Raw genomic sequence first — 16636 nt, forward strand, 5'->3', positions numbered from 1 at the left:
CAGCTGCGGGTTCTGGTCAGTCTGTGATGCTGTGGGGTTCTCTCTTACAGGGTGCTTTCCGTGCCTGCCGGACAACATCTCGGAGATGAGTTGTATTCCTTTCCACTCAATGGACATGCTGCACAGTGGAGCAAGAGGCAGGACAGTACCAAGCTCACAGGCATCACACCTGTTTGTAACCTCTTGGGAGGCTTCAGCTAGCCTGAAACCAGTTTTCTAATGCGATTTGCAAGGTACAGGAGCTTTACCAGTGAATGCTTTTTCTTCATTGCCGAAGAGGCAGCTGCAGAGACTTTGCTCAGGGGACTCCCACTTCTCATCTCTGTACCTGCAATCTTAATCTTCTCCATAGGATGATAGGTCTGTCTCCATATGGAAACCTTGACTGCATAGCCACTCTGAATGATGGTACTCCCTGGACAAGAGAGAACTTCTTGTTAATCACTTGCATTTAGACAAGATCCCAGAAGTATCCCTGTGACTACAGTCCACCAGCCCATGACAGCGGTCCTACGTGGCTCCACAACTGAAAGCTTACAGTTCCTAGGGAGAGTTTGCATTCTCCCAATACACCCTTGTTGGCTTGGGTTGTGGTCACCTCAGTACCTGTGTTGCCAGTACCCTCTGTCTCTAGGCAGGAGGAAACCATTCCGCACTGGTTGCTTACACATAAGAGGGAAAGAGAGCAGAAAATGTTTAGAAGCAGTTTCTTCCCTATTGCTGTCAGTCTCCACAACAAGCTTTGCATGACCTACTGATCACCAGCTGAGATCTTGCACCAAGAACTCATCCACTGAGCCAAACCAACAGCAGTTCACGCAGCAGTGAAACTTCCTCCTGACTTGGACTGGGGTGCTTTTTTACCTGAAGCTTTATGCCCATCATGCTCTGCAGGCACCAACTCTGCTGCTCATTTTCAGCAGTTGAGCTCTAAAGGAAAAAGAAACAAGTGCTTTTCCTCACAGACAAGCAGAATGTCCTTGATTCCTTCCAAAAACAGGGTGGAGACAGCAGGATTGGACCCTAAGCTGAGCGCCAGTATGGCTATCCAGGCAGCCTCGGTCTGTGCCCCTCTTCAGGACCACCCCATCTACCATGTCTGGGACCCAGGTATGGTCAGAGACTGCTTCAAATACAGAGGTATGTCACCCTGTCAGTGCCCACAGGCCACCGACTGCAGATGGCATCACTGTTGAAAAGACACTGCCCCCCACAGCTCCAAGAGGTGCTCAGATGTTGGACCAGCATCTGCCCGGAGCAAGGTGATTGCATCTGGCTTGCACAGTCAGAGCCCTGCCACTCCTTTACATCCCACCACGCAGCTGCAGAGCTGGCCCACAGTTTTCCTGTACTGTATACAAACACCACTAACTTCCCCCAGTGCTTTCTTCTGCCTGTTGGAGACAGACACCCCTCTCTGTGGAGGGACAAGGACAATGCTGCAGAAGGGAAGAGGTTTGTTTTGGAGGTGCTGTGGGAACAGCTGTGAGCTAGCAGCTCCCATATCTTGAGTTGCACCCCACACTCATTCCCACATCCACCTTCCAGACAAGCAGCTACCACAGTAGTGCGCATGTGACTATCCGTACATGCACATCTATATGCTGTATCTCCTCTCTCTCCCTTGGAATTATATGCCTCAATTCTGAGAGGCAAATGAATCAAAAAAACAGAGCCGGTTGGAAAATATCTATGGAAACATTTATATAAAAAAGGAAAGTGTTTCAATGAGGTTTTTTTTTTTTTTTAATAAAGATTGCCTGGAGGAAGGGAAATTTAAAAAAAAAAATTGCTTCCTTTTGCAATTTTTAGATGGTTTCCCAAATTTATATTTTTAACCCTTCATTTTCTTATTTTTCATGACGTGTATAAGCGTCAAGTTGCATAACAAGACAAAAAGATAATGCTTTTAAATTAGTATGATGTGGCAGCTCTAATAATCTTAAATTATATTAATATAAATTATATCAACTGCTATCACCAGTTCATGACATGGCAGTGCTAGTACAGAATGGGATAAATATATCAAGTATAATAGGAAAAAAATTTTAAACTCAAAATCCAAACTAAAAGTGAAAGAAACTTAAATTCTGAAGTTAAATTCAGATTTCTGAAATGCTTCCCCCTGCCCCATGTTTATCAGGAAGTATTGAAAATTAGTGCATATTTTGCAATTTGAAACCACAATGGATTTTTTTTTTTTTTTTTTTTTAAGAGCCTGTGAAATTGCAATATCCACCCTGAGCACCTGCTTTGCTCAGAGGTTAACTGTATGGCACAATCACAACCATCACCACCACACAAAAAAAGACATTACTGAGATCGATTGCTTGAATGGCATCAGCTTCCCTTACCTCATTGTTCAATCTTCCAGGCTTTCCACAGCTGATAAACAGAATTGCAGCCTGACCAGAAGTGCCACATCTCAGCAGTGCTCTCATGCGGCTGGCTTGCTTGTTAGCCTCTGCCAGCCTCAGGATGCTACGTTCTGACTCTTTGCCCTTATTTTCATGTTAAAGAAAATGTTTCCCTTCAAAACTAAATATGCTGCCTCAGGTCCTCTTCCATGTGTTGCATAGGAGACGCTGCTGCAAAAAAACCCTCTGAGGCAGTGCAGCTGCTCTGCAGCAAGTGGCCCAAAATGCCTTCTGCAGTACCTGCTTGCTTAACCTGGGAGTTTGCATCTTGGAGGCATCTTGGCATGTACCTGCCTCTTCAGATATCACAGTAATTATTTACCTCTGTTTACATTCCCAGACCTGCTGCTAAGCAGCTTTCCAGCCGTAGAATATATACCCAGTTACAATCACTGTGGAAGAACTGCTGCTGACGACTTGCTTGGCATTGCAGTTCAGTCTCTCAGAGAAGCAGCGTATTTAGGAGGGCCTCCCCCCTGCCCTGTGTCACTGCTGCCCAGGACTTACAGCTTAGTTTTTACAAAGAGCTGAACAGCACATACGCACTGAAGATGAGGATTGCTTTCAGTGTATGGCTTTCCTCCCAGTGATGAGCCCCGTCCTGCTGCAGGACAGTGGTCCACATCCCGCAGGACGTGTGTGTACCCGAACACATCCACCAGCCCTCTCCATCTCATGTTCTTGGCATGGATCCAGCTTAGCATGGTGCTTCCAAAACTCCTTCCAAGGGAACTGGCTTCAGTCCTGGCCAGGAAAGCTCTGCATCCCTACAACACGACATGCTAGGTTAACACAGGCTTCCTTGTACTTACCCACAAAACTCTGGCTTACCCATCAGCTTTTCAACCCCACAGCTCACCCCAGTAATGCATCCCTATGTCTGAAGTGCAAGGGAAAAACCACCAGCAGCAATAGCTGTTGGTTTTTGCCTTCTGTCAGCCAGGACCAGGCTTTTCCTTAGCCATGGGCAACCAGGCAGCTTTACCCTGCTGCTCGGCCAGCTCACAGCATGCAGCAGGAGCCCCAGCTACTGACCCAGCAATACAGCTCTTCTGGCACTGTCTGCTCTCCTCAGGTGTTTCTTACAGGTGATATCTCTTTCTTCAGCTGCCTCAGTGGTTTGTTCAATATTTTACAGCACATACCTTGAACTCTTGCTCTAGACTCAGTCTCACTGCTTGTAAATAATGAACACAGATGTCACTCACTAACTGTACACTGGGTTGTTTTTACCACAAGATGAAATCTGAGAAAGAAAACCCTCCTTAAAATTGAAAGGGGCCACGCCCTCTAATCATGAGTGCAATAGGAGCTGATTGTATTATTAAACTTATAGCAATGACTTCAGGAAACACAATGTGTTTCACTCAAATTGCACACTTTTTTTGAACAGCTGTAAAATAGTCTATGTGTAAATATTGCCATCACTGAAGAAGTATTTGTAATTTTAGCATATAAATATAACAGGCTTTTCAGTGGGCTTGATGATGCCGTGAGGCTGTGCATCAAGCACTCGGGTAATTCCAAAGTTGTAAATGTATTTGCTGTATAGAGGAAGTGTGTCAGTGCTCGCTTCTCCCAAGGAAACGGAGATGCTGGTCCCTTTTGGACAGCCAGTGGCTTTCCCCAGAATGGCTGGCGCCAGCCTGAGGGCTCAGCAGCTTGCTGCTTCATGGAGTGGCTTCCTTTGTGTCCAGAAACACCACTGCAGCACGCAGAGCAGTGCCTCTCCAGCTGCTTGGGTGGCATGGAGGGGTGACAGCTTTGCAGTGCAACCACCAGTGCCATGCATTGTCCAACTGCAGCTCAGGGGACACAGACGAGGGGAGACCCACAGTCCTCCTGCAGATGGTACCTCCAGAAAAGGAAAAGGGCAGGAAGCACAGGGCAGGGTGGCACACCTTGGTGCTTCAAGAGACACTTGACGAGCAATTTCCTAGCTACAGATTGAAGCAATAGGCACACTGGTGTCATCTGTAATACAGGAGACCTCATCTCTGCCACCCTTGCACATCATTGGAGTGGTCAAAGCACTGCTCCAATGTCAGCCTCCAGTGGACTGCTCTGTATGTGATGAAACATGAAGCCATTGTTTGCAGATGCCTCTGATGGTCAGTAACCTAAGGACCAAAAGGATCATCTTCCTAGGCTGCCCAGCATGCAGCACAAGCTCCTGCCTTGGGGAAGCAGCACTCCAGGCTGCATGGAATGTATTTTTAAGAGAATAAATCTATTTTTTTGTATTTGCAGACATATATTTGGGCTGGGGCAGCTTAGTTAGAAGACAAATAATGCAAGAAATCTTTTCATAATCACAGACTCATCCAAGTTAAGCAAATTTTCCAGGCTTACAGTACTGCCCATTTCCCTAAACCAAACTTTGTGTCCAATAGAGCTATCAGCACTGTTTCACCCTCTCAGAACTCTCCCTGTCTCAGCATGCTCAGTAGAGGGAAGCCAGCTCTTTCCTCCCCAGGCTGCCCATGCAGTAGATACAGATGGTGCTCACTTCCTTCCAGTTCCACAGTGCTCTTAGTCTGCATGCCAAATGTAAACAGACACTTTATCTGCATGTCTCTCCTGATTCGAACACTGTCAGCTCTACAGTATATAACCAATAAAAACTTCTCTTTTTACATGTTTGTGATGTGGTATTTATAGCTCTGGCTGAATGCCTGCAGAGTGTCCGTTACTCAGAGGTACTGATCTGCCTTGGTGAAGTGCTGAGGCAGCTGCACTCTGCAGCATTGTGTGTTAGTGCTGAGTCTGACTACCTTGTTCTTATTTTTTTGCCTGTATCCAGGCTGATCTCATATATCCATTCCTAGGCTGCATTTAAGACATGGACAGTGCAGACACACATGGCAAATCAAGTTGAACACAGCCACTCTCCACTTTGGATGACCTGGACTTGGCATTGCTGAGAGCAGGTTGGAGGAAGGGCTCTCCTACAGAGGGAAATGAGCCACCGCTTCATTACATTTCCTTGACTCAGCCAATATAGATTGTAATGGAACCAAGATCCATTGGCCATCTCCTGGAAGAAGCTGGAGGATATAGAGGTCAGTACAAGTGGCAAAGTCTCTTTCACAGTTCCTAACTTTCTGGCACATGCAGGTACAATTAGCACCTATCATATGCAGGACAAGTCCCTGTGACTATAACCACATCATTTGGAGAGAAGTATGTTGATTTGTAAGGGGCTCTGGGCACCACACTATATTGGACAAAGCTCTTTTCCTTATATCTGGTTTATTCTGTTTGACTGCAAAACTGGATGCATTTCCAGAAGCTCTTATTAAATGGGCTATTAGTATTGACTGGCATTTTAGGAGCCATCCATAGCTGTTACTTAAGCTGTTACTCCCTGGGTAGAGCTCTAACTAAAGGTTAAGTCTTACAAAGATTCCTTCTGTTAAATATCTAAGAAAACTGACTTTTGGGTTGGCTGAGACCCCTTTCTATCCCAGTTTACGCAGGCAGCTATTGAACATCACTAAAGAGGTGGTTCTTCAGCTCTTAACCATTACTGTAGCTACAACACAAATGCTGCTGTGTCTGGCTTGCTAAGGACAGCAGAGATCTGTAAACATGTAAGTGAAGAGTTACTGTCCATAGCTTCCACATCTGCTCTAAGTCTCCCCTCTGCCAACACCTTAAGCACATACCACAGGATGGTTCTCTTCCTTGTTTGTGATTCAAGGCCAGGCTCACCACTCCTATGTGAGGACATTATAGTAGGTGTACTGGACTACTGGCCCACCTACCATAGCATTGCTGCTTAGCCATGAATCTTGACTCTTTCTGAAGCCATTTTTAATCTGTTCTTTTTGATCAGTCACATCTACCTGCTTTGGTGGGTTTAAGTAGTCCTATCATGTTGCCTACAAACAAGCGTACTCTCTTACTACTCCAGCTGCAAACCTTTCTGCTTTAGTTGTACATGTGAGAAGGTTGCTGCTGTAAATCATCTTTATTGGTGAGATTTTGAGCCAGATCATGTATGCTGCCCATGCCCAGATCAAGCATTGCTTCTGCTCCCGTGGGTTCATGATCAGCCACTCACAAAAGTCTAAGTAGTGTCTTACATTTTAACTCTGGCATCACATCCAAAGCACTATTTACCCAAGCTACAGAGGCAGCTGACAGCTCCCCTTAACTGTGTTTCCTGACCTTGCAAACTGATTTGCTTACCACCATTACCACCACTCCAATCAGAGAAAGTCCTTAATGCTCACCACCCTTGTAGACAGGTAGGGAGCACCTGCGCAACTCTGGAGCCAGTCCCACTGATCTCTGGATGCCTTTAGCATGCAGCATCACTTTTCACTGGCGCAGGGCAGCTGCCTGCCTGTTGCCCAGCTACTCATGTTCCCACCAACAGCCTTCCTTCCATCAGCTTCCCGGTGTGCTTATCCTGTTAACAATCTTTATTAACATGCTTTTTAATCCAAGGCATCTGAAACCCAGACTTACTTCCTTGCTTTTGGCATTTGCACAGATGGACATACACAATTGTTTTCAAGTTACCTGCATTCAACTTGCACAGGAATTCTGTGCAGCTGTCATCAGGTTATGGAAACAGGGTTTAAGGATACGTAGACCCTTCAGTTCCCAAAGACATCTTCTCTGTTACACACTGTCCAAGCACACAGATGGCATGAAATCAGGCACAGCAGCCAGAGCTACTTCCCTTCAAAACCACTACCAGATAAAGCAGTTGTATTTTGTATCACTTGGTGGCCTAGACACCACAGGAAAGGGAAGGTCTCTGTTCATTCTCCTCAGCTTGCTGAGGATTCAAGCCAACATCTGTTAGGCCTTAGCAGACCAGGGTAAAGCAAGGGGGCAGAAGGGTGAAGGGGACCCTCCTACTGAAGCACAGGCTTACACAAGCAAGAATGCAGTTGGGTCAGGAGGAAATAAATGAACAAGTAGGAGGCTGAGGCTTTGCCATTGCAGAGCTTGGGAAGAGAAACACCTAACTTGGTCCAAGGCCTCCCTGGACTCTTCTGCACTAGCTCAGCTCCAAGCCCCTCTTGGGACTTCAAGGCCAAGGTACATCATGTGGCTCCTATTCACAGACCGCGACCCCATCACCTCCCTACACCACAAACACGAAGGCAAGCCCTTCAGCCCCCTTTCCCTCCAGCCCCCTAACAGGATGGCCACAGCCAAACTGCCTCCCTGGGGCCAGCCAAATAACTTCATTCATCCTTAGCAACACTCCATTACTCAGGCACCGAGGACTCCCCTTATCTTCCTTAAAACCCACCATATTATTGGGAGCACAAGCTGTTTCCTTCTGCACAGGAAGCCCCAACACTGCCTGTCAGTGAATATATTTGACATTAACTCTTACTGACCCAGACTGGGGCCCAGCACTGCTCTCACTTCTCTGGTGCACCATGAGTAACGCCTCTGCATACCTGGGGCTAATCACCTCAGTTATGATGCCATGGAGAATAAACCAACATCCTCCTAGCAATGACAGAACTAGGCCTGGATTAGCCATAGAGTTGAAGCCATTAACTTCAAGCTCCCATCCAGGATGCTCCTATGGTTCATCCACCAAAGCTGGGATTGTACAGGGTAAACCATGAAATAAAAACCAAGTAGGCTGAACATGACAACCAGAGGGAGGTGAAGGCTAGGACAAAATCATCCCTTACCATTTCCTTCATGAAACATCTGCGCTAGCTCCGTGTTCTCAGCTGGTGTTTTTTCCAGGTGCCTTCAGGCCCACCAAGATCTTACCAGCTGCAGTCCTTCCCATCCCAGGCCAGATTCCAGGACCTCCCTTCAGGAGCAGCTTGGCTATCCTGTCTCCTCAAATGGACCAGCTATCTCCAGAACTATGATGAGTTGCCAATAAATAGGAATCCTGTTTTCTTCAAAAGCTGCAACATCACAGCTGCTTCTGAAAACAGGCACAGTGCCCAAACTCTTCACACTTCAACCATGAGGAAATGCTGGGTGGATCATACCAACCAGAACACCCTGAAGCCTGGGTAAATAATATCCTAAATCCTTACACACTCAAAAAGCACATTTCCTCCTGTGATGACCCAAACCAACTGCACACTGGAGCACAGCAGGAAGATACTGCATAGAGTACTGAGGAGATGGTGAGATTTCCAGCCCCTCTGGGCTAAGGGGCACACGTGAAACATCAGGTAGGGTGTAAGGCTTAATGAAGGCAAATGGAGTACATTGAGTACTCCAGTCACACTCAATTCTGAATTACATCCTCCCATCATTGTCAGCTACAGAAAAAGTTGGCTTCTGTTGCTGAACAGGAATTCGGTAGTCTTATACATACATTGCTAGTTGCAGTAGTATTTTTTCATGCTTACCACCAAGCTGAAGTATCCTCAGTGAATCAGGAAAAAGCATTCAAATCTAGCAATTTGACAAGCTTTACGCGTTATTCAGTAGTGAGGACACAATTCTGTGAAGGAGGAAAAATGACTAAGGACAGAATTATGTTGTCCGAACATCAGTTCTAACTCTGCCCAAGAACTTGAGATTGGAGAAATTTCTGTCCTATAACAGTGAATCATGGCTGAGGCTTGAACCTCCCCATGTGTTAAGCCATGAGCACACAAGGCTTAACAGAAAACCTGAAAAAAAAAAAAAAAAAAGTGGGACTATGAGGAAAAAGACGGATAAGTATTGAGTATGTGGAGTACATATATCATACAATACCTGGGAAAGTCATGTCCATTTTCAGGTGGTTGTGGTCCACATGCCTGTTCTAACCTTGGGTAACTTCAAACACAATTCCACATAGGTGCAGCTACCCAGGGGTGGCTTGGAAGCAAAGCAAACAGTAATTTTACCATTTGCAAAATCTAGTACTAATTACCAGATGCTTAAGCAGAGGAGCAGTATTTGGTGCAGGTATGAAGAGAGAATGCTGCACAAGCTGTGTGGAAGGATGGACACACTGAGCACCACTATTGGGGATTATAGTGTCCTGCCATGAGGTGCTTACAGCCAGACTACACTCAGATAACTGCAATCTAAAACAAGTGGTTACCTACACAGATGATCTCTGCAGAGAGACACATACCTAGGACCTCTCCACAAACAACTGCATTCAGGAGCTTCTGAAAGGCACGAACCCATAGATGGAAAAGCTACTTTATCATCCAGGCTGGGTTGGCATGCCAACATATCTGTCTTTTAAGCATGAAGTCTAAAAAACAGGTAATCTACCCTTGTTCAAGTGAAATAGCCTTAAAGTTATTGGGGTGTGGCGATACAGCATCTAGAAAAGAGAACAACAGAATAACAGTGAGCAGAAGTCCCTTCATGGAGAGGTGTAATTAACACTACATTGATGGGGACCAACAAACAATTCAGTAAAACAGAGATCCAAACTTTTGGGCCCATGAGACAGCAGACCCCCAAGCACAGGATATATCCAAAGCATTTCTGCAAGAGTGGAAAGCTGTGAGCTGGGTCTGGAACATGGAAGTGGTAAATAGAAGCAATCTCCAGAAGGTCCTTGAGCTGATATACAACTGCAGTAACAATACCCAAGGTCCGTGAGCATGGCACATTGGCCACATACTAGTAAGAAAGATTTCAATGTAGGTCCTGTATTACCAGAACTCAAAGACCTAATTAACACACTCAAAGGTCCTGAAATGATTTGGACACAGGGTCATAATGAGTTTCTCTAGAGAAGTGTGGCTGGAGGGAGTCTAGACAACTAGTGCAGAGGAAATGTGTAAGGATAGTTGAGATAAAGCCCACCCTAAGTAGGTATTTCAAACATTACCACAATTCTTCCTGCAAAATCTTCCATGAAATGTCTTTGCACATCTTTTATTTGGCAGCGGTCTGAAGTTTGCACTTACTGGTACAGCTGAGTCCACCTCTAATATTTTGATATAGCACGAACATGGCAAGTGATTTCTTCAGCTCAATAGCACTTCTGGATGCTTGTGAACAAGTCACCCTGCTGCTATTTTTTTGCTTGTTATTTTATGAAGTATGTACTACACTAGACAGTATTTGCATAAGAAACTACAAAAATTATTCCAAGTATAAACAGGCCCATTAATATAATTGAAGAAAGGCCAGTCTAGATGTCAGCCTTTCTTACAGATTCATTGGGCAAGACACAGAAAGGTTGAACCTACAGCTACAGTAAAAATATGTGTCTGCTTTGTTTCTTTGAAGCATGGTCACCCTTTCATATGACTTTAAGGCTCCCAGTACCACATCACCATGCACGATAGTGAATTTGGTCAGCTACTCTGCCCCGTTATCTATGTGTGTATGTTAAGAATGTGATGATGCTGTGCACACAGAAGTGCAGGATGGTGAAGCCTGGGCTGCATTCCTAACATCAATATTTGCCTTGATATTTTATTGTATTTCTCAGCCTCTGTGATTGATGTTTTCCCGGGAATTTCTAAACACCACGTTGACTTGATGCCTATTAGTGCCTGGAAGTAATGGACAGACTCCATTTTATTTGCTAATAAAAGCCAACAGACTCTATAGAGAAGCAACAGCTTTTAGCAGACAAATTGGCAAAGCTGGAAAAAAACCCTAATTTTAAGACAATTTGTTCTTTGGATAAGACACATTCCATGACTGATATGCACAGGTAATTAAAAGGATGCTTTCGCTCTCCACTGACCTCTCTAAAGGTGACTTGTGGGGTTTTTTGGTATTTATCCAGCTGATGCTGGTATCACCCAGAGCATAAGGTCTGGAAGCATGCCAATAGTTCTGTAATATCTGTGTGCTTTAGGGAAGAATGTCAGTGTAAGCATCTCCTGTATCTTTCAATATTGCTTCCAAATGAACAACAACAAAAAAATCGCACCTTCAGAAATTAGATACATTGGAAATTGCAAAAAAATCATTGGTAAAAGCAGCGAACTCAAAAACAAATCAGCCCATGGCATCTAATTCTCTTTTGGTAAACATTTTTTGGAAAAGTAACTCATGGAATTATCACCACCTTTAAAAAGAATCTGAAGGATACAAATAAATTAAGTTTAGTCACCTCACTTTATGGAGCCACTTCATGGCTTGAAGACTGCAAGATGAACTCTGAGCGCACCTTGTTGACCATAGTACCCTCAGCTGAACTTTTTTAGAAATATAGCAAGAGACCTAGTCAAATGAAAAGATTAATAATAAAAAAAACTGAGTCACCCCAGTGAAGTTGTTCCTCTAGGTTTATGATCCAGTCAATTACTAAGATAGCAAAACAGGGAGAACCCATGCTTTGCAATTAATTTCCACTACAGGCAAGACCATAGCAAATATTCTGAATTCCATACAAAGACTGTACACAAAGACCCTGAGCTAACAGTAGTTTATTGCAAAGTAGATGCTAGCGCCTGTCAAAAACACAGGCATCTGGAGAACTGAGAAATGCAAATCTACCTGCAGATTCATCCCATCCAAAATCACAATCTGACTAGGCAATGTGTGCATTCACTCAGGATTTAGAACCCCATGGCAGATTACTGTGGCCCTTCATCTTCAGTACAGAAAGGGAGGTCCAACTAAGGAAGAACATATTTCTTTCCAAAATGGGCACCAATCAGTTTTGTTGTCAGAAATACAATTCACCTGCCCATGGAGCAGAGCGAGAAGTGGCAAGTCCCTGAGAATAGGTGGAAAGGTACGCTACAGAAGGTGCAACCAGACTTGATCACAAGTTTTTGTGACTGTGCCCAGCAGCCTCAAATCTGTGATAAAGGTTATCCATGATCCACTGAAACAGATCAGGCAATCCCTACAGGGAAGTTAGGGCAAGCAAACAGCAGCAAGGGGAAGAATGGCTATACCATGAAGGAGGACGCTGAGATGAAGAGGGCCTGGTGACCCATTTAGTTACAATGCCATCTCCTCCTCCGCAGGTCACAGGGGTAGGAAGACTGCACAGACAGCACTTAAATAGAACCAGCCATTATGGGTCAGACCAAAGGTCCATCTAACAGACCCTGGCACAGGGAGCAGAAAGCAATATGCTCCTAAACACATACATTGATAGTCTGGACTTGAAGCCACCATTTGAGGTACAGCAGAAAGCACTCCTGGGATGACAGAAGCAGCGGGGTAAGAGCTGCTAACTGCTGGGAGAGTACCTGCTCAAGGAGTATCACACACTGGTAGTGCTGCAAAGAGTGCGAGACCATCCTGCTCCTGGACAAACAATGGCAGTTTCACCATGTAGCCTGGCAGAGCTGAACCCCAACACTAAGTTGACTTAACACTATGTGCTCAGGCCACTTTTTCCAGGTCTCCAGCTGGCCTTGGGGTGATAGTGCTTCCCCCCAAGCTCACTCCACCCCCCATGCCAGGAATTCCACAGGATACAACCAGAATAGAGGGAGCAGTCTCTGACCTCCACCCAACCACTGCTCCCCTCTGCTTAGGATGCAATCAATGCCACTGACCATGAGAAACTGGGCCATGCAGGGCAGGAGCTGCAGCACAGCAGCTCTGAGGTGTCCAGCAACTAGCTGCACAGCCTTATCTGTGTCTTTGCTGAGCCTCAAACACCCCTAAGAGCTGAAAGTACTCTGAGCTGTTCACTCTCTAATACCTACTAGGTCTTGGTTAGCAGGGACTGGCTGAGGAATTGGTCCAGACTCCCCAGAGATAATGGAGGGCAGGGTGCAGCAGGCCAGATCATGGTCTTCATCTTCCAGTGAAGACTCTGAAAGCAACAAATGGGCTACATCAAGTCACAGGGGGTCCTCATCTCCTCCTGGCATTCCTATTCCTTTGCTTATGCCCATCACCACCATCAGCTAACACCCACCAACTCCTTGCACACCTTCAAAAAGGGTGGGAACTGTCAGGACTTCATCTCCACCTTCTTACTTCAGTGGTCATAGTTTTCAGATGTCTTTTTGAAAAGGGAAAGCGGGACAGTCTGGTTGTCAGGCAAAAGATTAGCCCCACTCAGTCAAACCAATGGCAATGTGCAAAAGGAAGTTTGTTTACATTTGAAAGTCTTTGACAAACTACTGCGTGTTGTTTGGTAGAATTAGCCTGCTGAATAATCTGCTAAGTCTCAGTCAGAACAAACATAAAGCAGAACAAAGCAGCTGAAAATAACATTAATAGCCTGATGCAGAAGTGGCTTAATATTTGACTGGAAAATACACCATTTGGCTATGTTAAGTTGAGGACTATTTTATTTTCCTGTGGGCCAGAAGTGCTTTCCTGACTTTTTGACACTTTGCTAGAGCAAGTGGGATGACAGTCCTCATGGCAAGAGACAGCACCACCACCAATCCCAACAGCAAACTACCCCACAAATATGGAGACCCATAGAGGCTGGAAGCCTGGTTACAGAACATAGCACCCCAACTCTCAGGTTCCTTTCCCATCTTCAGTCAGACTAGCCAAGAGGCTATATCAGCTGTTGGTGGATTTTAAATGCCTGTCACACCTCTCATTGTGGATCAGGATTTCTCTGGGTAGTGGTGCTGACAGGCTTTTACCTGAACATAAGGTAGGGAGTCTTTGGTCTCAAATTACTCTCTATTTACTCTCAAGTCACCCCCTGGACACCCCTCTTCCATGTCCTGCTGGACTTCCAATTCCTGCCCCACTTCAGTGGCAGTTTTCTGACCAACCATCACAAAGTCTGTCTTGTCCCCTGGAAGGGAAAGCGAGGATGAGTAGTGCTGCTGAGGAGTACCCCCTTCAATAAATGGCTCAAGTAGCAACAACATTTGCCAAGTTAGATATACGGGGAAGGCAGCTCTAATTTAGACAGAGGTTCAGGATAGAGGGTCCCCCATGGCACCAAATTCAGCCACTTCAAATAGGCTTATTCCCTTGACACCTCAAGTCTGTAGCCCCTCACAGACTATTACCCCTGCCGCATCAGAGTCCTCCCCTTTCTCACAGCTTGTTGGAAGGACGGCCTATGGAGATCCCCCCCCCCCCAGACTTCAACATCTAATGAGAAAGCAACCATAAGATAATAGACATAGTCAGGAGAAAGAATGATCTCCAGCTACTAAGAAGGAGACACAAGAAAACAGGAGAAGCAATGATGCTAGAAGATGGAGAGTCTGTGGCCAAAGACAATACAGCTATAAACAAGTAGGGGCTGCAGTCATGTTTGTCTGTGTATTTTCTTCAGGAAGAAGTGTGGGCCATGTTATTGTAGAGGGATGAGCATGGAACTAGAGGAGGTACCAGTCCTCCAGCAGAACAGAACGTGCAAGGACAGAAGGAAGCTGGGACAGACTGCACATGTACAGACATGGGGTCAGATAGAGTGAGAACAGAAAAACTGAAAAGTAGAAAAAACCCCAGTGTGAACAGAGATGATGGTTAGATGAGATGGAAATAAACTGTAGAAAGAGGAGGATGAGAAAAGTTGGAAGAAATAAGAAAAGTCTAATGCTAACCAGGGAATGGAGGACAGGGAAAAAGGACCTAAATGTAAATAAGACTGCTCTGTGCAATGAAAGGAAGGCTCTATGCACTGAATTAATAAGAAGAAAAATATCTGGAAAAGCAGCCAAACCAAAGTGATTTTCAGCATAACAATGGCAGCTGCGACACCATCTCATCAACCTAGCAGAAATGAAATCAACAGGTACACAGAGTGCCTACCTGCAGCGTGCAGAAGTCAAGAGATTAGGTCCTTCAGCTAACTTACTGTCTAGGCAACTCTGTTTCCATATAAACAAATAGGAATAATTTTTCTAGCTTTTAACTTACAAATATCCAATTCTGATGATTTCTTTTGTTGAAAGTATTTAATAAAACAGTATGCTTAGCACACTCCTAGTAATACCAGCTTTCTTTCTAAAACAGGATGCACATGGCGTAGCAGCCAAAGGACCATTTTGGAGAGGTGTGATTTGCTGGTAGGCAAACAGTTGCACCAACTTCTCAAATGCCAGGTAAGAATAGAATTGGTCAAAAAATATTATTCCTTAAAACAAAACAATAAAAACAAAACAAAAACCAAAGAAGTTTACATAAATTCTACACTAAGCTACTATTCGTAGCAACCAGCTTCTAGAGGGCCTTGTGCAATTACCGAACTGTAAATACATGTATAGGTAGAAAAAAAACCTAAAAACCCTCCAGCTATAAGCTTGACTTTCAAAAAGTATCTGCAGAGTCAAAAAAGTCCCTGACCAGCTTGGTAGTAAAGGATTCCGTGTACACTGACACTTCAAATAGCTATAAGAGATTTTGTAAAAGGATGCCAAGCCAAAGGTTAGGTAAGTTTTTGTAAGGCCATTCTAACGGAAGTATTATACAGTAACTCATGGCTGAGTCTTTTCAGCAGGTACTGTTACAGACTACGTGAATATCTTCATCCCAAAGAGTCCACAACAGCAACACTGTGGTCTTGTCACTCCTCTTCTGGTACCTTCTACTTTTCTTTACATGCTGGCAGCTTGTTGTGGGGGGACCCCAGGTGTAGGCTGGCGAGGCAAAGTATACATGGCCCCAAGAAATTGGTCTGCAATGCGACCGGCTTCTCGCAGTCCACTCAGTAAAGCACCATGAACGGTTGCAGGGTAGTTGCGAATTGTATGTTCTCCTGCAAAAAACAGGCGAGGAATAGGCTGGAGGGAACAGAGAACACTGTTAAGGCTTGTTCATGTTCTTTCAGATTCTGCAGCAAACAGGTACTTTAAGAAGAATGTTAAAAGTCCTCTAATCACACTACAGTCTCCATTAACATGAAGGTGGTGCATACAAAATAGTCTGTATTAAAAATATTTTAACCTCTCCTACAAAATACCAAGAAAATATACCTTTCATTTCACAGGAGAGTTTCATGTTTGTAATGATGGTTATACGAGGAAATATCTTCCAATTATTTGCCAATATCTTTGCTTTGATACAAAGATATTAAAGCTCTACTTGAAAAACAATACTTTCAGAACCAGGTAAGCACAGGAGATTAACATCCCCAGCTGTATACCAAAAAAGCATTTGAATATTGTATTTTCAACTCTACAGCCAAACTGTTAGACATGTTTAAGAAGAATGATGGTTTCTGATCCTGGGACATGCACTCTAGCACAGTAAGCAAACAAAAACTTCAGCAATTCACTTACGTTAGTAGTTTCTCTTTAAACTGAGACCTAAACCAACTATTGACAGTGTCAAAAAGTAGAAAAACATATTTTCATATATTATACTCTGCAGAGAATTGTTTTATCCATAGCTATGTTTATTAATGACTT

General features: G+C 44.5%; 2 protein-coding genes across 10 annotated transcripts in view; one reads left to right on the forward strand and one right to left on the reverse strand.

The window, feature by feature from the left end:
* The window catches only part of LUZP1 (leucine zipper protein 1), a 55213-nt gene that overhangs the window by 37796 nt on the left and 781 nt on the right, over positions 1-16636 (forward strand). For 3 of the 6 annotated variants that reach the window (XR_005934131.1, XR_005934127.1, XR_005934129.1), the window contains 3 exons: positions 51-1110; positions 5246-5479; positions 15243-15496. Coding sequence is in view for 1 of the 6 variants with exons in the window: in XM_030039502.2 (XP_029895362.1) it covers positions 51-89 (39 nt within the window). In the remaining 5 variants the exon portion in view is untranslated. Of the gene's footprint in view, positions 1-50; positions 5054-5245; positions 5480-15242; positions 15497-16636 lie in introns of those variants that run through there. The other 3 variants (XR_005934130.1, XR_005934128.1, XM_030039502.2) reach the window with 3 other exon arrangements.
* Positions 10228-16636, reverse strand: part of KDM1A (lysine demethylase 1A) — a 49927-nt gene continuing 43518 nt past the window's right edge. For 3 of the 4 annotated variants that reach the window (XM_030039508.2, XM_030039506.2, XM_030039505.2), the window contains one exon: positions 10228-16009. In XM_030039508.2, the coding sequence (XP_029895368.1) occupies positions 15824-16009 (186 nt within the window). In that variant the 3' untranslated portion in view covers positions 10228-15823. The remainder of the gene's footprint in view (positions 16010-16636) is intronic. The other variant, XM_030039507.2, reaches the window with a different exon arrangement.

This window comes from Aquila chrysaetos, chromosome 16 (assembly GCF_900496995.4).
Source record: "Aquila chrysaetos chrysaetos chromosome 16, bAquChr1.4, whole genome shotgun sequence".
NCBI lineage: Eukaryota > Metazoa > Chordata > Aves > Accipitriformes > Accipitridae > Aquila > Aquila chrysaetos.